General features: G+C 43.2%; 1 protein-coding gene across 1 annotated transcript in view; it reads left to right on the plus strand.

Annotated features, from left to right (window-relative positions):
- Positions 1 to 261: 261 nt before the first annotated feature.
- LOC106602284 (nephronectin) overlaps positions 262 to 26376 on the plus strand; it is a 52603-nt gene continuing 26488 nt past the window's right edge. Inside the window, 4 exon segments of the mRNA XM_045716463.1 lie at positions 262 to 621; positions 7155 to 7255; positions 14539 to 14592; positions 19132 to 19224. Coding sequence (XP_045572419.1) covers positions 551 to 621; positions 7155 to 7255; positions 14539 to 14592; positions 19132 to 19224 — 319 coding nt within the window. The 5' untranslated portion in view covers positions 262 to 550.

A 26376-nucleotide genomic window follows, 5' to 3' on the forward strand; every position in this document is an offset into this window, starting at 1 on the left:
TGGGACTCCCAAATGAATTAATAAATGGACCGTCGCCAATTTGCATTTTGTTTTTTAAATCTATGGATTTCCAGCCTACCTCTGCGTAAAGTGGCACAGCACTATACCACGACAAATGACTAGCAACAGTGTATTCACAACAGTCATGCTGACGAGCAGTGCGCGCTCCGACTGCGCTGATGCGTTTTCATTGGGTAGCAGCCCAGTGAACTTGTGCGGAGAGATAGAGACCGAAAGAGAAGAAACCTGCGGGGTCCATTTAACACCAGTAGAGTGCACTCCGCTCCACACGCGCTGGGTCACTTCACGAGGAAGCAACGGGCTGGTTTCTCCCGCTGCCTTTGCTGCACCTCCGAAACATTTTAAAGGATCGGGGTCCGTTTGAAGGACAACAGCGAATCTCCGCTCATGCCAGTGCGTGTTTAACGTTGGGAGTGAACAAATCTCCGCAGTTTTGTTTCGTTGTAACGATTGAATACTGCAGTGTACAGTCCGACGTTTCACTTGGATTTTAGGAGTGCAAGCGCGGTGTGCGCTCATTCCCCTAACCATGGAATTATGGATAAAGTTGATGGTGTTGTACGGTTTCTGTTTAGGTGCAAGTGCTGAGAATGACGGCAGGTAAATGCACACATCTACACATCTTGTTCAATAGGCTACAATTAATTCTTTTTTTGTAAAAAAAAAAAAATCATTCTATCAATTATGTTGTTTTTAGAAGTGTTCAAATTGCGTTGGTGATTGTGGAATGTGGAGAAGGTGTTGCTCTCAAACTCTGAGCGAGTTTTTAAAGCGGTTAATGTGACCACGGAGATGCTATTAATTCCTAATTCTATGAACGCGACTTCCACATAGTGAGCATATGAGTTTGCAAAGCATAGACTGAAACGTTGCTGATGTGCTGAAATTATTCGGGCTGTAGTCGCACTTGACGTTCAGTGGAAGGAATAGACCTATACCAGTGTAATCTATTTTTTCTCCTTTATTTTCATAAAAAATAACATAATTGTTTATCTTGAATGAATGGTGTGCTTTTATATAAAAAAATGACATTCATATATGTTTGTAATGTTTTTGTTGTTGCTTTTTGTTTGGCATTCTTTATGCGGATCTACTAGGTCTATGTTAGTACGTAGGCCGAATACCACAGTTTCTTAACCATCTTTGGTAATACACAGTGTTTCGGTGTTTAGGCCTACATTTGCAAAACCCGAGTAGCCAGCAGCCTACTTTCTTGGCAAAGTCAGTTGCTTGGATTTCCCTCTCAATGAGCTGATATCATGGTGACAGCACCTACCTTGCCGGGTGGTTCATGTCCAAACACGAATCCGGTGAAGTATTTGGAAAGGAGAAAAGTGCCCAATCTAAAGAATGTTCCTGAGATTGAAATCTACATCTACCTTATCTGCTGCAGCTGTCATTTTTTTCTCTCTCTCCATAAAATGAATGTTATACAGCTCTTAATAAGCAGTCATAAAAACATCATACTCATGAATTCCATTTTAGGTCATTGTATATAAAATGACCTATATACTTTTTTCTACCTATATACACAGTAAGCCCTCTGGTATTCCAGATATGTATTCCTTCAGGATACGTTTTCATGCTTGTTTATTAATAAGGCAGGTTCACTTTCACTGGACTGGCTCCAATGCACTTGCCTTGCAGTATTCATCATCATAATGGCAGTTTCCTTTGGGAGAGTGATACAGTAGACTGAGGAACTGAAGGCTAGGTTGCATCCTATATGGCACCCTGTTCCCTGTGGAGTTCCCAATGGGCCCTGGAAAGTAGTGCATTATATAGGGAATAGGGTGGCATTTCGGATTGGATCCTCAATCTGAGTGCTGGTCCTATGGTGCATTGAAGACAACCTTTATTCTGTATCTCCATAGGATAGAGTTTCAGGTCTCACACTATAATTGGATTAGACTCCTTACAAAAAACAATAGAGTGAGACAAATAGAGTTGGAGAGTATTTCTAAGACATGATATTACTCCAATAGTGAACGCAGTCAAGCATTTTCATTTGGCTTTGCACCCCCATTTATTATTGTCAGACAGACTGAGCCCTAAGCACAATCCATACCTCACTGATACCTTACACAAATAAGGTTTCAGAGTCAATAGAATATTTCTTAGGGATTGATAGGGCTGAACTTTCCTACCTGTCTGTCGTTAAACACAGGTTGGGGCGTGTGTGTGTGTGTGAAGGTGAGAGTGTGTGAGGGATTGCATGTGTTTGTGGATGTTTACTCCAGGTTCTTGGTCACAGTGTCTAATGTTAGGTAATGTTAGTGTGTTGTGACAGGGTCACGGCCCCAGTCTGGTGAGTTGTGCTGATATTTCCCCCTGATGCCCTTCCCTGCCCAACCCATAATGATAATTTACATTAAACGAGCAGCATACGGAGTTAGCGTCACCCTCTGATGGAGCGCGGCTGTGCACGCGGGTCATTATTGGCCTATTTCCCCGGTTATAAACCTGGCTTGCTGACTTCAATCTAAATTCACAGGGAGAGGGTCCCGTGAGATCACGGTGGAGGAAAGTAATTTATTATCTGAACTAGCTGTTTGGAGGAGAGAGTTAATGGGCTAAACTAGAACCTGAGGGAGGTGTCACCGCTCACTGGCCAGCCACAACAACGTCATTTTCTCCTAGTGGTAAATTGGCTCAAAACATTCCTGATTAATTACAGATTAACTATACCTGTAATTCCCTGTTGAGGGGTTTTCATTACTCATCAACATTGTTGTCAGTAATGTTTTATCCAAGGATGAAAAATGGCACTCAGCTAATCTTGTTTTGATGTGGTCTATAAGTGATTCTGTATTGTTATCAGGAAATGGGCTATCTGAGGTAAGGTCACAACACTTTGCCTCGATGAAAGACTACACATCAGATAACATTTAAAGGACTAGTTCACTTTTTTTAAAGCCACAATCCTGAGTTTGTGTGTCAGAGCATTAATCAGACCATTGAACAGCTAGGATGAGATATCTTATCCTAGTTGGGGAAAAAAATCCAGATTCCCCCTTTAAATAGCCACTACTCATGGAGGCTATTGCTCTATGATGATGTTGCTACGTTGCTTTGCTCCAGACACAGCCAATACATTCCAATCCTCCTCTCTCCAAGTTACTGCTCCAAACCATGTCCTCACTCTCCTTCCAAACATCCTTAGTATATTCTAACATTAGACCTTCAAAAATAGACAGACCTTATTTTAGCCCCCAGGGTTGATGTTAAAATACTTGAATAAGTGTATACAGAGAAAGCAAGCCATTTTCCTGGAAATTGGTCGAAGTAATTCAGCAGGACTAGTGAAAAAAGCGTTTTCAGAATAAAAGCGAGCCACTTTCTTGAACATTTATGAAGCGATGCTCTCTTTAAAATGAGTGTGCTACTTGTCCTCAGGTATTTAGATTAAATGTGTATGCAAAGGTTGTGTGTGTGTGTGTGTGTGTGTGTGTGTGTGTGTGTGTGTGTGTGTGTGTGTGTGTGTGTGTGTGTGTGTGTGTGTGTGTGTGTGTGTGTGTCACTGTCAAGCAAAATTGCAGCCATAGATGGATTGTTATTATTACTCTCATCATTCTGAGGGACACTTTTAAGACACGGATTATTATCATGCAATATTATTATGTCTCTTAGTGCCACTTAAGTGTTGGGTGCTGCTATATGAGCAATATGTCATCCTATTCATTGTCAAACAGCAGAGATTGGCCTATCTCACACACACACACACACACACACACACACACACACACACACACACACACACACACACACACACACACACACACACACACACACACACACACACACTGGGCGTGATGAACATGCATCCTTTCCCCCAGCGTCTGTTGAGAAGACCCTGTCTAGTGGTTTGTTTTCCTGACAAGGCACCAAAGGAATGTCAAACGGGATAATTCTGTGCTTCAGTTCCTTCACAGCTTACTGCAATTAAGGATTATTATGCATTATTCATACACAGAAGGTCAGACATAGATGTATGTCTTTATCCTTTTTATCCATGTCTATCTGATCTGCCGTCAACGCAGTTCATCTACAGCGCACCGTGTTCAGAATGATTACAGTAATAACACAATATGAATTTTACATGGAGAATTTGATGGGACATCACTCCAACGTACCATAGTGTATAACCGACCTAGTCATAATTCAGTTCTACTTTGATAAATGGTGTTATAACGGCACAGTTGTGTGCATGATTCTGCCGTGTTCCAACAACTGAGGGCTACGCTCAGTTTTGTGACAGACGGAGGGAGAGAAAGAGATGGAGGGAGAGCGTGGTAAAAATGGAGGGAGAGCGTGTTATAGATGGAGGGAGAGAGTGGTAGAGATGGAGGGAGAGAGGGAAAGAGATGGAGGGAGAGAGTGGTAGAGATGGAGGGAGAGAGTGGTAAAGATGGTGGGAGAGAGTGGTAGAGATGGAGGAGAGAGTGGTAGAAATGGTGGGTGAGAGGGAAAGAGATGGAGGGAGAGAGTGGTAGAGAGGGAAAGAGAGTGAGCGATAGAGAGACAGAGAGAGAGAGTGACAGAGAGAGCTTTCTCTCTCTCTCTCTCTCTCTCTCCCCTCCCACCTCACCTCCTGTTCCACTGGCATGGCATCACACGTCTCTTTATGAGGTGCCACTCAAAGTTCATTTGCATCATCGCCTGTTCGTTGGCATTGCCGCCCTGCCTGCCCGCCGCACAGGGTCGACTACACTGCCACTTTTTTGTGTTGCTAAAATGCTTCAGGCAAACCAATTATCATCCTCCCACTCAGTTGGCGAGGCTATGCCCGCAATATCATATCCCTTTTAGGCCCTATTAGTTTTACCCGGGTGGATAAAATGACCCCTGAATAATAACAGCCAAGGAGTTATGTTTAAATTAGTAATACGATGATGGACCAATTTGCAGCAACTCTTCCTCCTCGTTATTATGTGTTAATCAGCTGTAGCAATTTTAATGATGTTTTTCACCCGTTGATCCACATTCAATATTGCTAGTTATTAGCAAGGCATGCTATTAGCTATCAGCAGAGGGTTTATGTGTTTTCAGTGCAAGCTGTGGCAATGGGACTATATCCCTGTATCTGACCAGGTGCTCATTGTGTGTGTGTGTGTGTGTGTGTGTGTGTGTGTGTGTGTGTGTGTGTGTGTGGTGACCTGTTGCTCCATCTGGTCAGTGGTCCTGCTTTGTGTGTGCGGTAACTCTCGGCCCCCAATCCACAATCATGTGTGGCAATCAATTCCAGAGCCCTCTCTTCTGCTTCTTTATCTTCTCCTCCTCTTCTCTTCTCTCCTCCTCTCCCTATTTCTCTCCTTAACATTCCCAATGTGTCTCATATCGGATTGTGCTCATGGCTCCTGATTCTCTCTCTCTCGCTCTCTCTCTCTCTCTCTCTCTCTCTCTCTCTCTCTCTCTCTTTCTCTCTCTCTCTCCTTGCCAGCCATGATGCGTACAAACATTTTCCCTGGGCCTGCCATTTCCACTTAGCATCTTCCATCAGGTTTTCTCTCCTGTGAAGTGATTGGCAGCGGGGGCAGACATTTCCAGAGTTTTGGCAATGGAGGCTAACTGGATGGGATAGCAGGAGGGTAGGACGTGTCCCGCATGCACAACCACGTCAATCTCAGTCTCCTCAGCCCTCAATGCCGAGGCACGATAGAGCAAGGCAAGACGCCCCCTTATGCCAAGTGTTTTTTTTCAAGACACCTTTGGCTACTTCGGTTCGATAACAAGCATCAGAACCTTGATCTCTCTGTCGTTACAAAACGTTCAGATAGAAATGAATTGTCTAGAACGGAGATGATTCTGTGTCATTTAGAATTATGTCAGCTCTGTTCGTTCTATTTCTACTGTCTCTGATTCATTTAGCTAACGTCACAGAACACAACCATGCTCTGATAATTGTCCCCATCCGAGGCATCCTTAAATGGGCTTAATCTTTCTCTATTTCCTGTTAAAAATATGTTGTGCTGTGCTTCCGCTAGAGATAAATAAGTACTCCTACTCTACTCTGCCAAGAAGCTATTTCTCTGAAATAGAACAGAGCGTAACGTCAGTTCACAGAAACATAATTTAGGCTGGTTTTCATACAAGAACTGTCATAAGGTATTTGCCCATTGCCAGGATGAAAACAGCACTAGCCTCATGTTCTCTTTCCTATTTCTGAAAGATGCCATTATCATTCCCCACTTTCTTTAATAGCAAATGACATTCTGACATTCTGACATTCTGCTTCTGATAATGTTTCATTTGGACGTTGGCACACAGACAGTCGATGCTCATGACGCCTCTACGTCGTTTGCTATTGGCACTCAGCGCAGGGGCTTGTTCAACTGTGGCGTTCAGATAGAACTGTGTTGCGCAGAGCAGATAGGACTGTCTGTCATGCCATTGTGTCAGATCTATTAATTTTATTTCTATCTGCGATGTTCAGAACATTTCACATCACTGAATACGCCCCAGTCTGAAGATGGGGGGGATCACATTATGAACGTCACAATGATAACTCACTGCAGTCTAATCTCTACACACACACACACACACACACACACACACACACACACACACACACACACACACACACACACACACACACACCTTCATTCTGAGCTATGGGAGTCTCTGCCTGGCCCCACAGATTAAAGTGTCAGTGATCACTGATGTGGAGAGCAGCTTGTCGTATTAGTTACATTGGGTCCTGTTCTTCTGTAGTCTCACCCGTAAGGCTTCAGCTCTGACATCACACCAACCAACATGGCTCCCCTGTGCAATAAATGCCAACATGCTGATTGGGAAATTTCCTGTGTTTTTTTGTGCCAGCTCGCTCACAGATACGTTTGTTTACTTTCCTTACACATTCTGAGGGACATGGGAGTAGCTTAGCATTTGGAAAACAAGTAACATTTAATTATGTGCTGGGTAAAGAATGAACAAACACATATTCGGTCTGTCAGTCAGTGCCTTGGGCTTTGTTTTGAATGAGACTGCTCTCTCTCTGTCTCTCTGTCTCTGTCTCTCTGTCTCTCTGTCTCTCTCTCTCTCCTGGCGTGGTGGGCAAGAACCAATAGACCCTGCTGGCTTTTAAATTCGTCCATTTTAATTGGCTGTGAACTGATAGAGCTGTCTCCTGACAGGTGGCCTCGGCAGATGGCCTCGTCCAATGGGCTGTGTCGCTACGGCGCCCGCATCGACTGCTGCTGGGGATGGACCCGGCGTTCCTGGGGCCACTGCCAACGTGAGTAGTGCCAACTCTACCGTGCCCGGGGGCAACCAGGGTTTCCGACGGGGGTTGCCTTGGGTTACCAGGGTGTAGCTGCTGGGATCTAACCACAATTAGGATGTAGAAAGAGGATTAAACACCAGTGTAGAATCAATCAAATGTATTTATAAAGCCCTTTTTACATCAGCCGATGTCACAAAGTGCTATACGGAAGACATACAGTAACTAAGGGCTCTGAAACACACACTCTACCAACGAGCACACACACTTGTTCATAGGCACATACGTGGACGTACACACACACAAAGTGAAAAATACACTTGACATTTTCACTGCTGCTGTTGAGTTTTCCGTGTTGTGGGAAAGATAATCTAGCCGAGAATAAGGCTCTAGTGAGCAGATTCCCATTGTAAGCTTGTAGCCATGTAAACAGATAATTGTAAATGATTGCTGTGAATGTATATTTAGTAAATGTCATGTATATGTAAATGCAGGTGTGCAGGGAATCAATTTGGTGACATGTTGAGTAAATCCAGTCATGGATTCAGAGGATGCCCCTACTGTAAATATACCTAGTTTTACTAGAATCAGCCTACTGTAGCCTCGATATACCTCATTTTGCTAGAATGAGCCTACTGTAGCCTCAATATACCTTGTTTTGCTAGAATGAGCCTACTGTAGCCTCAATATACCTCGTTTTACTAGAATCAGCCTACAGTAGCCTCAATATACCTCGTTTTACTAGAATCAGCCTACAGTAGCCTCAATATACCTCGTTTTACTAGAATCAGCCTACAGTAGCCTCAATATTCCTCGTTTTACTAGAATGAGCCTACTGTAGCCTCAATATACCTTGTTTTACTAGAATGAGCCTACTGTAGCCTCAATATACCTAATTTTACTAGAATTAACACATTTTGTGCTACAGTATTACATTATACCACCGTCTGATATTATATTGACCCTTAATAAAATATCTAGCCCTATGGACAAATATTGACTGTTATGGAAACAGAGAAGTATTGGCTGCTGCCATACTGTGTAATTATATCCTGCAGAGATGTGTGAATGATATTAATAGGGAGCTCTGAAAGTGTCGAGCAGCCTGACAAATGGGAGAGACACTGCATGGCTTGCTGCACACATGATGGTACAGCTGTTGCTTCGGCTGCGGAAGTGTGATGGGTGACACAACGGGCTTACTTACGCACAACATGTAGAGAGTAGACAGAGAGAGGCTGGGCTGCATGTTGGCTCCGGCTCTGTCAATCTACTAACCTAGAAGCCTGGGGGTGGGGGATGGGTTATAATGCTTCATGTCATCGTTATAATACTTCACATCACCTTCATAACCTTTCACCTCATATGCATTTTGTTTAGCTGTGTTGTTGTTGTTGTTGTTTTGATAATCACTTGTCATGACTCATGCTATAATCATGCTAGATTTTTTTGGTGTTTGTTCATGTTGTCGTTTTTAGACTAAACTAAAATGTCACACTGCTGGTCCCTGTCCAAAGGTATTTACTTCACGTGGAGCTCTATTGTTTCCGTTTGGCACTGGGCATTCCATTGGATGCCCTGTTATGGTAGCCTGGTCCCAGATCTGTTTGTGTTGTCCTACAATGACCAGAGAAGCTAGCAAGACAGTACATACTGACCTGGGACCAGGCTACTGTAATGGGGGCCCGCTTATTGCCCTTTCGTTCTCCCCTATGTGAGGGTGTTGAGCTCAATAACCTTCACTTGGTTTAGGTTTGGCATCAGGCCCTCCTTTCAGACGCTCTGTTACGACGGTCGACCTCGTTCCCTTCCCTTCTCCCCTAGGTGAGAGTGTTAGTGTTGAGTTGAGTAACCTTAGTGCCTGTAGGCCCACTTATCGTGTCAGATTAACATTCTGCCTCGCCGCCAGCTGACTCTCCTCTTTAGCCCTCGCTCCTCATTTGAGGTGAAAAGAAAAACAGAATATGGTAATTGCATTCTCACATAGACCCTAGCTTGAGAAAAACAAGTTGTGGTAATGACATAGCGACTCAGACTTAGAGCCAGACCAAGACTGTGCTGGGAGGGAACTCAAGAGATGAGGCTCAAGACAAAGTCGCGGAATGGGATGCTTTTGTGGTTGCTATTATTTGTGACAGGCAAGGCCCCAACATGTTGCTAGGCTAGTTAGGTAAGAGCTCTGCTGTCGTGTTGGCAGGAATCCCTGTACTCAATAAGTGTTGCTTCCTGGTCATTTTGGGCTTGGCTCAGGTCCTCCCAGCTGTCCATGTTGGATCAATCAGGAAGAGGAAGTTAGCTCAGTTTCTAGAGTAGACAGAATATAACATTATTGATCAGACCAAATATTTGTTTTATTCTGTTTGGGTTTAGCTCCATCCTCTGCATTGATTTGAAATGAATTGACAGGTGAAAACAATATGGTGGAATCAAGCCCATCATAAGGCTGTCTTTCACCTGGTCAGTTCTCTCAGATCAGTGCAATGAAGGAGAAGACAGGAGGCAAGGAGAGGACAGAGTTTCTAGACAATTGAGTAATAGACAAGATCTACAGTGACAGGGATTAGTAGAGTAAGCCGTGTTTCCGCTTGACGTTTGATTGACATGTTAAAGTCCTTTGGGTGAGTAGATACCTTTGACAGGACCTTGTTTCTGTTCATTAAACAGCAGTGTGTTATTTGGCTGTTTCCTCTAACACTGTTCCAAAGTACCCATCAGGAGTCTCACACATTCCATGTCAAGTACGAGAAAACGTCGACTTCACCTCGGAGAGTCGTCCCACCTCTCGGCAAAAGCTACTTTTACCCACTACCTGTTTTTGAAGGAAACTGTATCGTTTTCCCGCCAGCCATCCGTCTCAGACGTTGTGATAAATCAATGCCATAGGAGAAAAACCAGAGTGTTCGCTAACGCCTTCAAATGTCCCCGACCGAGCGTACCACACGAGTCCAATCACTCGAGACCTCAATCAGTACTCCATCATGCCGCCACAGGGCTGATTTAAACTTCGGAGACGGAGGGAGGCCAGTCGTCATGGATTACAGATTACACCACTGCAGTTCTGGGGCCGGCCCCAGAGATTAGATTGGCGGTGCTATCGGGTTCTGGCTGTCTCCAGCCCTGCAAGAGTTCAGTGATCGGTCTGGGTGACTGCTCACAAAGAATGGAGAACTGGAATGGGTCTGCCCCGAATTTAAAGCTCCTTGTCCCCAGAACTGAGAGAGAGAGAGGAGAGATGGGAGAGGGAGTGAGTGGAGATAGACAGAGAGTGACAGAGAGAGGGAAAGAGGGAGATGGAGAAGGAGAGAGATGGTGGAGAGAGGGAGAGAAAGAAAGAGAGAGAGAGAGGAGAGAGCAAGAGAGAGAGAGAGCGGGACAGAAAGAGAGAACCGAGAGGAAGAGAGAGAAAGGTTGAGATTTATTATAGGCCAAGAATTTCCATTGGTACTACACTGACGTGTTATGCGATTGGGTGGTTTAAATCACAGGCAGCGTTACTTCACTTTATTCAAGTGCCACCATAAACAGAGATGCATTTGCCTTGCTAAGCATCTGCAGTATATCTCCAATGATTACATACACGTCAGAATGTCCCTCAGGTTTAACTCACAGTCAGGATGAGAATAGACCACTGGCAAATCAACAAGTCTCTCTTAGTCCTCATGTCCTAGTCGTTTAGTCATAACAAGCTCTCGGATTAGACTCAAATTATGGCAAAGAGCTGCAATTAATCAAACCAACACTAAACAAATCAAACCAACACTAGACAAATCAAACCAACACTAGACAAATCAAACCAACACTAGACAAATCAAACCAACACTAAACAAATCAAACCAACACTAGACAAATCAAACCAACACTAGACAAATCAAACCAACACTAGACAAATCAAACCAACACTAAACAAATCAAACCAACACTAAACAAATCAAACCAACACTAGACAAATCAAACCAACACTAAACAAATCAAACCAACACTAGACAAATCAAACCAACACTAGACAAATCAAACCAACACTAGACAAATCAAACCAACACTAGACAAATCAAACCAACACTAAACAAATCAAACCAACACTAAACAAATCAAACCAACACTAGACAAATCAAACCAACACTAAACAAATCAAACCAACACTAAACAAATCAAACCAACACTAAACAAATCAAACCAACACTAGACAAATCAAACCAACACTAAACAAATCAAACCAACACTAAACAAATCAAACCAACACTAGACAAATCAAACCAACACTAGACAAATCAAACCAACACTAGACAAATCAAACCAACACTAAACAAATCAAACCAACACTAGACAAATCAAACCAACACTAGACAAATCAAACCAACACTAGACAAATCAAACCAACACTAAACAAATCAAACCAACACTAGACAAATCAAACCAACACTAAACAAATCAAACCAACACTAGACAAATCAAACCAACACTAGACAAATCAAACCAACACTAGACAAATCAAACCAACACTAGACAAATCAAACCAACACTAGACAAATCAAACCAACACTAAACAAATCAAACCAACACTAGACAAATCAAACCAACACTAGACAAATCAAACCAACACTAGACAAATCAAACCAACACTAGACAAATCAAACCAACACTAGACAAATCAAACCAACACTAGACAAATCAAACCAACACTAAACAAATCAAACCAACACTAAACAAATCAAACCAACACTAAACAAATCAAACCAACACTAAACAAATCAAACCAACACTAGACAAATCAAACCAACACTAAACAAATCAAACCAACACTAGACAAATCAAACCAACACTAGACAAATCAAACCAACACTAGACAAATCAAACCAACACTAGACAAATCAAACCAACACTAAACAAATCAAACCAACACTAGACAAATCAAACCAACACTAAACAAATAAAACCAACACTAAACAAATCAAACCAACACTAAACAAATCAAACCAACACTAAACAAATCAAACCAACACTAGACAAATCAAACCAACACTAGACAAATCAAACCAACACTAGACAAATCAAACCAACACTAGACAAATCAAACCAACACTAAACAAATCAAACCAACACTAGACAAATCAAACCAACACTAAACAACTCAAACCAACACTAGACAAATCAAACCAACACTAAACAAATCAAACCAACACTAAACAAATCAAACCAACACTAGACAAATCAAACCAACACTAAACAAATCAAACCAACACTAAACAAATCAAACCAACACTAGACAAATCAAACCAACACTAAACAACTCAAACCAACACTAAACAAATCAAACCAACACTAAACAAATCAAATCAACACTAGACAAATCAAACCAACACTAAACAACTCAAACCAACACTAGACAAATCAAACCAACACTAAACAAATCAAACCAACACTAGACAAATCAAACCAACACTAAACAAATGACACAGATGGACGGTGATTTTTTAATGAATTTAATCAAATATCTCGAAGCCTCCTCAGTTGCATCCTATTCCATCTCTCTCCTCTCTCTTTCTCTCTCTTTCTCCTTTCTCCCTCTCTCTCTCTTTCTCCTTTCTCCCTCTCTCTCTCTTTCTCCTTTCTCTCTCTCTCTCTCTCTTTCTCCTTTCTCCCTCTATCTCTCTTTCTCCTTTCTCTCTCTCTCTTTCTCCTTTCTCCCTCTCTCTCTCTTTCTCCTTTCTCTCTTTCTCTCTCTTTCTCCTTTCTCCTTTCTCTCTCTCTTTCTCCTTTCTCCCTCTCTCTCTCTTTCTCCTTTCTCTCTCTCGCTCTCCATCCAAATGGAATGTCCCAAATTAACACTCTCTTACCGGTCTATTGCTTTGATCCCGGATTTCGGAAAAGAAATCCAAGAGGATACCGATCTTCAGTGCAGTTTTCCCCGAGACTGTTTAATCGGTTTCCTTCTCGAAGTACAAAGTAGCTTGGATTAGGAGAGGACTTTTAATTGGTAATGGAAGCCAATGAGTGAGTGACAAAATGGGTAAACTGATACAGTTTAACCAATACCCTGGCTGTGACCCCTCACCCTGAGGGTGTCTCAGGGGAAGTTAGGATATGCAAAAAACACATTTCCAAATATAGGACAAATTTAAACACCCATTAAATAATAATAATAATAGTCTTGTCACGACTTCCGCCGAAGTCAGCTCCTCTCCTTGTTCGGGTGGCGTTCGGCGATCGACGTCACCGGCTTTCTAGCCATCGCCGCTCCATTTTTCATATATCTATTTGTCTTGTCTTGTCTTAAATAGCCTCTCTTTTTCTCGTTTTCTTCAAGGCCACTGATCTGATATTAGCTGGATGGGGGAAATCCATTCAATAGAAACTTAATCATGTAGTTTGATCTGTTAGTGGTAATGAGGTAAAAGAGACAAGGAAGGTAAGGTAATAAAAAGTACATGGATTCTGAAAGGGAGAAATCAATATATTGTGTTTCAATTCAACATAGGACTAGGAAGGATCAAATACTTTGTCAAATATCAATCTGTTCATACCTAAGCACTTGTATTAATTCTTTGACAGACACAGAAAAATATGCTGCGGCCTCCTTCAAAATGTGGTGACGGTGGTGATATTTTTATCCATCAAAGCAATGGAGGAGGAAATTGAATTGAACATCACAGAATCTGCAGCCTGTCAGTGTGTTAGAAGAAAACTTCTTATCTTTCTTCTCTCGGCTTGTGATGTGAACGTTCCACAAATATGCAATTAGCCAGCGCGATGCCACGTATAATCTCTGCGGACACCACGGCACAATTTGACCATACATGTAACTAATTAAACTATCTAAACTCCAATTTGGAAACATATTTCAAACATAGCTATTAGCTACTAGCAACATTGCGTGATGAGAAGCATCCATTCTCCATGGGGCTAATGCTAACTTCCATTTAAATTCAATTTTCACTTCGTTTCCCATTGACATCAATGCATTACTAGACTTAAGTGGAAGTTGGGATTCACCCCTGTGCTTACATTTAGTGTGATTGATCTAAACTTGAATTTGTAAGCATATTCAAGATGTAGCTACATTGAGTGTTGCGAAGGGGAAGTGACATCCGACGCCCGTTCTCTGTGGTTGTAACCATGTAATGTGTGTGACTCCTTGTTATGCTTTGTGCATCATTTCAAGAATGCTTTACTCGTCAAAAAGAGACCCGCGCACGGCTCTCTGGCTCTCTCATGCCTTGATTCTGTTCTCTCATCCAACCAAGACAAAACGCCTGCTGGAATGTTCTTTTCTTTGTGTTTGCACATTTGTTTTGCAGCAGGTGTCTTCGCTCTAACCCACAGAGTAGTCGGGAGAATAAGGTGTCCGCCACAAGGTCAGCTGCTCCACATATTTCTTTAAAATAATTCTTGGCAAGACGGGGTCCTGAAGCCAGTGAGGCACACACATCCTCTGAATCCTGGCTTCACTGATTTATTAATAGTCACCTCCCACCTTCTCCCTCATCCTCCCCCCTTCCCCATCCCCTTGGCAAAGAAATATCTCCTCCCCTTCTGGTTTGAGAACTCTGGTGCTGCAGCCACCGTTTGGCGCTCACACCAGCAGCGTGACTGAGATGTTTGGCGTTCACACCAGCAACTTGACTGAGAACTATGTGATGCCCTCAGATGGCTAAGTGTTTAGTTATTCATTTCCTGTGAGTTTGATATCCTGATATAAACTATATACAGCTGCCTAGTTAGTACATGAAAACTTCATCAACCAAGAGCCTATGTAAAGTAATTGTAGTTCAATGTCTATTACTTCCCAATCTTCAAAATGGTACACCTACATCAGTGATTAAAGATTATATATTGTTTTGATTTTTTTTTGGGGGGGGACTCAGTCGGCATCTTAACTTACTGTTGCAAGTTAAAATAGTAGAATACACAAGGTGCAATAAAGAAATGTGGTTGTGCATCAGCTGTTTTTCTCTTGTTATGTCAGTCACTGATAGTCACTCAATTAGCCATGTCAGCTGAAGTATTTCAGATTGGTAAATTAGTCTAGCGGCCAGCTATCTAAATTTAGTAATCATGGTCGAATTACCAGCCGGGGGGCCCCCATTGATTTTGTTATTCAGTCTTACTCAGATACTGTATCATATTAAAAACTGCATGCAAATTCTCTACACCCTGTGGCAAAATGCATAGAATTTTAGGAAATTAGATGTAAAATAGCAAATTTTCCTCTCTACCTTATGGCAAAATGTGTAGAATTGCACGAAATTAACTTCGCTGTCAAATAAGGGAATGCTAAAATGTTTTTCTAGCAATGTGGTGGGGGCTACATGTATGTCAAGCAGTACAGTAAAAAAATATCCATATTTTCTTCTACCCAAATACAACGATTTTGACAATATTGTATGCTGTATCTTAACATTTGAACTGTCTTTGCCAAACACTGTCAAGTTACAGTAGTTAGCGAAATGTAGCTGGAGCATACTTCCTCATTCCAATGAAGTTCACAAACATCTGATAGGACCCCCAGAGACCAAAAGTAGACCAACATCCATAGCGTAGACATTAAAACCAGTAAATGGTGATAGCGCTGACGGCATCCACGTATTCTTATGGAAGCCGGAAGTATTTGAATTTGAACCACGCCATATTGCTGAATGGGGCTGAATGGCACCAATAAATCACTAAGGATCATGGTAAAAGTGGCCGTAACTAGCAAAGGATCATGGTCGATGTAGTCGTTTTCATCTTACCTGAGAGAGCCAACTCCACCGGGCGCGAGCCTCCTCGTAGCCTGCCGGCCCGTGATTGGTCTGTGTCAGCACGTGGTCCTGTGTGAAGACAAATGTAGTAGTCAGAATGGATCACTATTGAATTAAATATCTCCATTTGTTTGACCGTGGGATTGAACTTGATGATAATAAACTAATATTAGAGGCTAAAACTGCCGTCAAAACTTTCTTTGGGGATGGGGGGGCGTTCTGGCGATTGTAATTTACATAGGCTTTCTAGGCCAGACCAGGGCTTTTGGCACTGCTAGGTTGCTAGCAGCAGCTGACCAGCAGAGCTCGTGACTTCAGGCTCCAGTCTGGACACTGGGGGCCTGATCCTTAGATGGGCTCTAAGGATGGATGGCCAGAGGAATGCCTGATGCAAACTAGTGTGAAGGGGTGTCATCAGTAGGTATTCAGGGAACGAGAAGCGCGTTGAATTGGAGCATGTAGTTGCTCCTCTACGGTTGCGGTGGCCATTTTTAGTTCCTCATGTCGTTTGATGTGGTCTAATGAACACAGGGTATTTCCCTGGGCCGCACCGCAGATTTAAAAAGACCAACCTTTCTCTGAACCCAACAGCCTGGGATGGGTTACTTCTGAGCATGCTTGTCCTCATACTACCCTCTGTGGAAAAACTTTTAAATAAAACCCCTCACAGCTCGTGACTGACCGTGTCAGCTGTATTAATAAATTATTGCATCAACTTTAATTGGCCCAAATCGCTGACCAGATAAAGACTTGAACTTGACCTAACAAGTTTTACACGTTTCCCTGATTCAACTCCCCCCGCCAAAATATGTTGCACCCTTTTTTTTATTTTTAATCAGGGGCGTAATCTAGAGGTTTCACAGCTCACCTGCGTCCTCGCGTTAACACCCTATCTCATATATCCCAGGTTTGGAAAATGGGCTAACGCTGTCTTGTCTATTAGGTTACACATTCTAATAAAGTGGAATGAGACTACACAATGCTCCTCCAGGTGAAGGAATCCCCACTAATGGCTGTGAATTCAATATTAACAATGTTCCAAGCCGAAATGTGAACACTATCCCTCTATCACCTCCAACGCCCCATCCTCAAAGGTTTAACCGCCTCAATGATACTCTTCATATAGCGACCTAATTCAATTTCTATTGACATTTTGTGAATGGGCATTTTGGGTAACCTATATACTGGTGTAGGATCTTAATTTGAGCCGGTTTGCTACAGCAGGAAAATTATCCTGCAGCAACAGGAAATGTGAATTATTATGTGGATTATGATGAACAGAGGTTTTTTTTAGAGGTAGATACATTTTTCGTTAAGGAAAATCAAGTCTGAAACGTAAAAGGTGAAAACTCTTATCGATGTGCCCTTGAGCAAGGCACTTAACCCTAATTGCTTTTGTAAGTTGCTCTGGATAACACCATCTGCTAAATGACTAACATGTAAAGTGGAAATTACAAACTTTAGAAGACTTTTTAAGCATTGAATACACCACAAGTATACATTTTCCATGCTGTGCAGGAAAATTCTCAGCAACAAAAGAGTGATCAAATTAAGATCCTACATCTGTAGGGTGTACTTGCCGTGCCAAAATTAAACTTTTCATGCTTGCTTATATCTTTATAGTTAAGCAATGCTCAGCTAGCCTTCATGATGTTGAGTCTCCACTCTTTCCCACTGCACCTCTACATTGTACTTCACATAATGACGGTATCAGGCGCACAATAAACCTGTGACAAGATAAGTGAGCTCGCCCAGACTTGTCCAATCGTGATGCACACACGCACACTCACCCCGCTTCCCGCCACAAACACATATAACCCCCCACCCCCGTCTCCAACTCCCACCGTAGCCATAATTAATGAGCCTGATTGGTCCCTATTATGACAGACGTAATGAAGCTTTTAATGGAAATTATTACCAGTTGGTTGAGGCCCCTGTATATCAGCCATGGTTAGTATGCTGCAGTGAACACAGTGAGCAGCACAGTTAGACAGAACAGAAAGCAGAGCAAGCCTCCAGCTCTGTGGCCGCGTCCCAAATGGCACCCTATTCCCTATGTAGTGCACTACTTTGGAACAGGGTCAATTGAGCTCTGGTCAAAAGTAGTGCACTATGTAGGGAATAGGGTAGCATTTGGGACTCGGACGACTCCAACACCAGAACACACAGAGATACTGTAAAGCTTTACTATTGCCTCAAGTCCTAATGCCTTCAGTTGCCCTAAACAACACTTCACACAAAGGACAACCAGCAGCCAGAAAATGTTCTGTTTTATTGTGTTTCTACTGCCTGATACTGAACATAATGTTCAATGCAAGCATTTGCTTTTGTGTGCTTTAACGCTGTGCTAATAGTGAGGTATTAGGCTATTCATTTAGTTTAGCTGTGTTGGCCGTTTTCTTCAGTAAATATCAATGCGGCCGCTTTCAAAGCCAGGAAAATCAGCACTTCAGTGCTTGCACAAAGTTCAAGTGTTTTAATCGCTTAGGGCTTGCACGGTTTGAAATGGATAAAAATCAACAAGGAAACAGGGTTCTCTCTCCCAATAAGCCAGCGCTGTACAGTAATACAGTTTAGAAGTTATATGAAAACATGGTTTAACATGAAAATGTTATCTCTGTACATTGTTGAACCCCTATTCCCATCGCCCCTAATCCCACACAAGTATGACACACGCGTCGCTGTGCTTGCATTGTCGTACTTAGTAAATCAACAAATCAAAGAAAATGTTATTAGTCACATGCACCGAATACAACAGGTGTAGGTAGACCTTACGTTGAAATGCTTACTTACAAGCCACTAACCAACAATGCAAGAAAATATTTTCTAAATTATTTTCTAAAAAACATAATAAACTAAAGTAGATCAACAGTAATACACACCAAGTTACTGAACAAGTCAGACAGGATTAAATGCTTTCTCATATCTGATCTGAGACCAGGGCTTGTATTCACAGAGTGTCTGAGAGTGCTGATCTAGGATCAGTTTAGCCTTTTAGATCATAATGAATAAGATTGCATAGACACCGGGCACCTGATCCTAGATCAGCATTCCTATTCTGAGACGCTTTATGAAAACAGGCTGGGAGTGTGTTCCGGGGAATTGCTCTTCTCACTTGCCTTTTTCCTATCTATGGGAATCCTCCCCAAACAGCTCTGTGCCAGCACGGGTGTAAGCATGGAGACTGCGTAGGACCCAGCAAATGCAAGTGTCACCCCGGCTTCACTGGAAAAACCTGCAATCAAGGTAAGACCGTCCTCCTCACCACCCACCAGTAACTGGGTTGACTTTGTGATCGTGACATTGTGACATTGTGATGCTTAATGACCCTTAATGACGTTGTGATTACACCCTACACTAAGATTGGATAGACCACTTGGTGTCTTCTGTGTGAAAATACACTGTACCTTTTATACTCATGTAGAGAAAGCGGGAGAGAGCGAGAGAGAGTTAGTCAGTCAGTTAGTGAGAGAAAGAGAGAGAGAGAGAGAGAGAGCGAGAGAGAGAGAGAGATAGGTAGTTAGTGAGAGATAAGGAGGGAGAGAGAGAGAGAGAGAGTTGGTGAGAGAGAGAGATAGTGAGAGAGAGAGAGAGAGAGAGAGAGAGAGAGAGAGAGAGAGAGAGGGATGAGTACTTAATGAGATATGAGAGAGCGAGTTAGTGAGTGAGAGATAGAGTTGGTGAGAGATAGCGATAGTGAGAGAGAGAGAGAGCCATAGTGAGTTAGCGGTCGTTCTAATCTGAGCCAGCATGCCTTTACTCAGTGCTTCAAGGCCCCTTTCATCCACCTCCATCCAGACCTGCTGACATTCATATTTTCCAAAGGAAACTAATGGAGGTCAAACTTCACCCGGCCCTGAGCGATGGCATGATAAACATTGTTTATTGTCTACAATGCACACATACAGTACATAGCAACAGGAACAGGCGTACTAATGTTGCCGTTTTATTCATTGATTCATAGCTGATGCAGCATGCAGGCTAGCTCTCTCCATAGTAGTTAGATACTATAATCGCACAGGAGAGGGTGGTAGAAACAGCCTGAATCAGCACAAATGGAAATGCCTGCTGTGCGCCGGGGCCGCACACACACACACACACACACACACACACACACACACACACACACACACACACACACACACACACACACACACACACCCTCCGCAGATAACATCTCAATTACTGTCCTGAGATAACTCAGAGAGCAGGCTGAAAATGCAGTGCAACGAGTAGTCTGTTGAGAGTTACAAGACAGTGAGTGAGTGAGTGAGTGAGTGTACGTGCGTGCATGGGTGTGCGTGTGTCTGTGCCTCTATATTGAATTGAATGACCCCCTCAGTCAGGGAGGGTTAGTTTCAGGTAAATCCGAGTGGCTTGAAACTACTTGTGGAATTCACGCCTTAAGACAGGAATAGGATAGCATGTAATTAAAAACATGGAGGGGGGGAGAGAGAGAGAGAGAGAGGGGGCGAGAGAGAGGGGGCGAGGGGGTTGAAATCCTTTCCGGAATGTAGAAATGAGTCATCGTACATGTCTCAGGCTAAGGTGGCCCTATGGCAGGTTGGCTGGACGGCTCAACTTTGATGTAGTTGCTAGAAAAATAATCAAACATGGGTCATGTTCGTTAGTAACCAAAGGAAGAGAACAGACTCAAACTGGGAGGGACTACTTAGACAGGTCCACACATTTTTTTTTACATTTTCGTTTTCCGCTGCAAAATGTTTTATAACATTTTCCGTTGCGTGCTCTAATGAACACATCTCTGACTTCCTTACTTTGACTAGGACGGACGTTGCTCTTTTATCAATGTACTTATAATAAGACTTGTCTGACAAACTCTCATTTAAAAAATGTCAAATGCTTAAGTGTGCATGGAACTCAGTTGGCAGAGCCGTGCCTTAGACAAGCACTTGGCTTTGACATCTGGTGTGACTGACTGAAGAGCTCATTAAAGGGGCAATCTGGGGATTTTTCAAGCGATCGATCATATAGAGGTAATGTATGTCTAATACGTCTAATAGATATAACCTTCAGCGGGAATCATTCCACGTCGCCGCAGAAACATAATTCATTATTCAAAACCTAAAGATTGGATTTCTTTTCTCCATTCAAAGTAGTGATTTGCTGTTAACCGTTGATTTACCGTTCTAATGTCAGTCGAAGACACACTGTGAATGTTCGTTTTCCTTTATGCCGATACTCGATCGATCTATCTTATGTTTAATTTATGTTCGGTTAGACACCCACTTAGATGGTGACATGAACCGTAATGGTTTAAATAGTGATGTGGCGTTGTAAACATAGAAACGTTGTCACGGCTTTCGTAAGGAGAAGTGGACCAAAGTGCAGCGTGTGTGTCGTTCCACATTTTATTTACACTGTGAAACTATGCTATACATAAACTAAAGAACAAAACAACAAACCGTGACGCAGAGTTGAAACATACACTACTCAAAAAACAATCTCCCACAAACCCAGGTGTAAAAAAACCCTACTTAAGTATGATCTCCAATTAGAGACAACGAGGACCAGCTGCCTCTAATTGGAGATCATCCCAAACAAAAACCCCAACATAGAAATACAAAACTAGACCCTGACAACATAGAAATAGAAAACATAGAACCCCCCCTCACGCCCTAACATCTTTCTATGGTCAGGACGTGACAAACGTGTTTGCAAGTATAACACAAAGGCCACACACACACACACACACACACACACACACACACACACACACACACACACACACACACACACACACACACACACACACACACACACACACAGTACAGTGCAGTAAGGTGTATGCTCAGGGCTAGGCATTCCTCTTCCACAATAACTGAGTGGTGAGCACAGAGGATTGATCCTCAAGGCACTGTGATTAACAACAGCGTTAAAGCACCACAACACAGCAGATGTTTGTGACAGCGACAAGAGGGACCATAGAGGTGATCGTTGAGGAGAATTCTCTCTCCCTCTTCTCTCTGTCTAGAATCGAGCTTGGTTAGGAACATGACATTATGTCGCTCTTTCTTCCTGTACCACTGTAATGGCGAGACCAATGTATACCCATGATCTATTCATATTAGTGAGCAATTATTCCAGCAATTTAGTGTTGTGATTAGAGGTATTACAATTATACGTTGTGCATTGCTATTAATTCCGTGTCATTGATCAAACATCCCCTGCAATAACACCAAATGTTGAAAATGTTTCGCTCTATCACAATTACTGATCAAAATTACGTCCAGCTTGTTTTCAAATGTTAACGCTTTTATGTATTCGCTTTCTGCAGTTCGAACAATAGATTTACCAATCGCAGATTGCCCCTTTAACAGAATGACATCTTGTCATGGTGGGGCCATGGTGTCGGGGCCAGATGGGTACTGATGCTGTACCACACCAAATCAAACTCATTACCAAGGTAATCCAGTTAGCACTGAGACAACGTGCCAGACCCCCCCCCCCGCTCCGTCACTCCCGCAGATCAAAATCCCTTTAATAAGATGATTATTTTCTACGGGAGGTTTCAATTAAACCCTTGTCTCCCGCTGTTTAGATGCTATTAAAAGGTCCTGTGGGGGAGCGAGCGCCATGTAACCGTTTCAGACATCAAAAGAAAAATATCTGTAATCGAGTTGTACAATTATGCGACCTCCTCTCTCCATTTATTTTGCTCTCTGTCTCTCTCTCTCTCTACATTTATCTCTTTCCCTCCCTACATTTCTCTCTTTCACTCTCTCTCGTATACGTGTCAGCGAGCCAGCGGCGGTGGCATCTCTCCAAATATTATGCTTCACGTACCTCAAGTTGAGTACCGCTTGGCCTTCATGTCATCCTAAGCTCTTTCTATTCTGAGAGCGTTAGCTAATATAAGGTTTGGAAGTAGCCTTAAACCTCTGTAGTTAGATGAATTTAAACACCCCTGTTTAACGCTTTTTGCTGTGTTTATTATCTGGAAACTAAGCACGCACTTACACTCTATCTAGATATCTATCTATCTATCTATTTTAGTAGACGCTCTCATCTAGAGCGACTTGCAGTAGCTATGCACATTCATCTTCATACTTTGATTCGTACTGGTGCCCTGTGGGAATCGAACCCACGACGCTGGCATTGCAAGCGCCATGCTCTACCAACTGAGCGCCATTCTCTCTCTGTCTCTGTCTCTGTCTGTCTGTCTCTCAATGTCTCTTTCTCTCTGTTTAGTTGGGGTGATATTTTTAAAGGTGAAAGTCAAACACTGCAGCTGCCACAGGATTACAAATGATACTTTACATGTCATCATATGATTAGCCTTGTGTCACCCATTGTTCAATTACCATTCTCCTCCACCCTTATCAAGGTCACCTAATGGTCAGTGGACAGGGAGGGAGGGAGGGAGGGAAGCAGGCAGGCAGAGAGACAGACAAAGTCAGACAGGAAGGAAGGAAGGCAGACAGGCAGACAGACAAGAGGCCCTGGACTGGACCAAGTTGGCAAGGAAGTAGTTACATTTACGTCATTTAGCAGACGTTCTTATCCAGAGCGACTTACAAATTAGTTAGACCAGGTATTACTGCCTGGATCAATCAGGTAGTCACTACTCTCTCAATAGCGCACACACACACACACACACACACACACACACACACACACACACACACACACACACACACACACACACACACACACACACACACACACACACACACACACAGAAGTCCAGATATATAGGTGGAGGGTATCAGAAGCCAGACTGATTACTCTCTCTGACTCCGAGACGCTGTCTCATGTCATCGCTGACGCAAAGGAATGCTGGAGGGAGGAGAAGTCCGAAGAAGAAGGAGAAGAAGGAGAAACAGGCTCTCTCTCCTTCTCTCTCTTTTGTGGTGTGATTCTAGTCTGCAAATGTGTAATCCTCTTTGCTGCATAATGTCGTTCTTGCTCTCCAGGAATGCAGTCGTGGTCAGAGGTGTACTAATCCCAGAGTGTTTGCGTGGGTGTTTCTCCCACCGGCGGCGAGCTCTCACTCTCTCTCCTTGTGTGCTGTTTTGTCTCCCCCTTCCCTCCCGTATATAAGAAGAGGAACTGGACTATGTAACCCCCCTAACATGGGACAGTCACCCCCCTATCTTTCTTCCTGTGGACCACCAGCCTCCAGCAGGGGTGTTGATGGAGGGTGAGATAAACTGTGGAACGTGAGGTGGTGAAGGGTGCCCCCCCCCCCGCCACACCCAGCACCCACTGAATGCCCCACATGCATGGCTCAGTCCTCTATGGCTTGGGCCGAGTGAGAATGAATGTCCCCCCCCTTTTCCTCCTCTCCTCCCCTCCTCCTTCGAGGAGAGCCGATGCCAGAGCCTGGCCTGGCAGCAGGAATGGCAGAGCGAACGCCAAGCATGCCATGATGCCAATATGCCACACCACTCTGTGCCTCTTTGCACTTAAACCGCGTTTCTATTCTGGACTCCTATTCCAGCAACTCGGTTTCCTGTCTTTATTTGAATCCCTCTCTCTCTCGCTTCATCCCTCTCTCTCTGTTCTCCTTTATCCCTCTGAAGCAGTGGCCTTTTCCTTCATCAATCAGCACTGAAAGCTGCTGTCCTATTCCCCATTTCTTCCTCTGTTTTAGTTTTTCGTTCTTTTTCTCCCCCCACCTTCTCTTATTTTTCCTGACAGCTCGGAAGGGGAACCATTACATACATGGGTTCTCATGGTTTCTCAGCCACGTTCGAACAATGGACCACTCTGTCTGTCTGGCGTTATCGTGTTGTTTTACTTCAAGACCTGCATGTTCTTGACCAGAGAGCCCCCTGGGTAATCTGTTAGCAAGTGATAGTGGCGTGTCAGAAACGCACCGCCGACGCATACCTTGAAGCAGTCCACCCAATAAATCACTTGGACTACTCTCTCCTTCTCCTCTCTCTCTTTATCTGTATCTCTCTCTATCTCTCTCTCTATGTCTCTCTCTCTCTGTCTCTCTCTCTATGTCTGGGGCGGCAGGTAGCCTAGTGGTTAGAGTGTTGGGCCAGTACCCTGAAAGGTTGCTAGATCGAATCCCCGAGCTGACAAGGTAAAAAGCTGTCTTTCTGCCCCTGAACAAGGCAGTTAAACCCACTGTTCCTAGGCTGTCATTATAAATAAGAATTTGTTCTTAACGGACTTGCCTGGTTAAATAAAAATACATAAAATGTCTCCCTCTCTCGATGCATCACGACAGTTCATTGACAGTAAATAGTAATATCTCAGTGAAGGGTTCAACTCCAGAGACACATACAATAGACTCCCAAGACCTTGTCAAGTGGTGGTTCTATCGCTCCTCTGTCAGTCCTATCTGTTATCTCCTCTCTCATCTCGCTCTCTGTCTCTCGTTCGTTATCTCCTCCCGTCTCCCTCTGTCTTGTCTATCTTCCAACAGGGAACAGACTCAGCCAGGCTGTGTATGTCATTTGGCTGCGCTAGTTGCTGCTCGGCGCTTGTGCTGTCTGAGAACGTGACCCATTCCTTTCCCATCATCCTCTTCATTTACATTTTCAAGCTGTTTTCAGTTGTCACTGCCTGGGCAAGCGAATACCTCTCTCTCTCTCTCTCTCTCTCTCTCTCTCTCTCTCTCTCTCTCTCTCTCTCCTTGCTCCAGTTTCAATTGAGTTTCAATGGACAATGTTTTTTATGTTTCTTTGCCTTTTACCCTTGTCTCTCTCCACAGCAGCTCTTATTAATGATGAAGGCAGAGCTCCGGCAGACAAAGCAGGAGTGACAGTGGGAGAAATGGCTGGCAAATACCAGCTCCAGGGTTCTGAATAAGTGTGTGTTTGTGTGTGTGTGTGTGTGTGTGTGTGTGTGTGTGTGTGTGTGTGTGTGTGTGTGTGTGTGTGTGTGTGTGTGTGTGTGTGTGTGTGTGTGTGTGTGTGTGTGTGTGTGTGTGATTACTGAACTGTCAGGGAGGGTACTGGCCAAATGAAAGGTGACAATAAAAAAACAGGGGTGGCGACCAAAATAGCAGACAGGGTGAGATGTCTGGGAGGAGTTGTCGCTAGTCGAGAGGGCATTTTGTCATGTTTGTGTGTTTGGCCATGTTGCTGAGGAGATGCCAATGATAGTTAGCGATAATCACTGTATGTCAGTAGTAACAGTGCTAATGATGCTAACAAGACTGAGTTGAAGTGTTGGAATAGTTCTTTGACCTTGAAACAAGTTTGAGTTACGCTTGGAAGTTAACGATAAAAAGGATTAGGATTTTTATAACACATGTTAAGCACCCAATATATCCAGGGTGGTTATCGCCCAATGTAAATTTCAATGACATTGTTTCGTATCACTCCATTCTACGTATGAATTCACTTTTTGATGATAAAGAACACCGACAGGTGCTAATGATTGTCTCTCCAACGTTACTCCACAAGGAGAGACATA

This window comes from Salmo salar, chromosome ssa04, assembly GCF_905237065.1.
Source record: "Salmo salar chromosome ssa04, Ssal_v3.1, whole genome shotgun sequence".
Classification (NCBI taxonomy): Eukaryota; Metazoa; Chordata; class Actinopteri; order Salmoniformes; family Salmonidae; genus Salmo; species Salmo salar.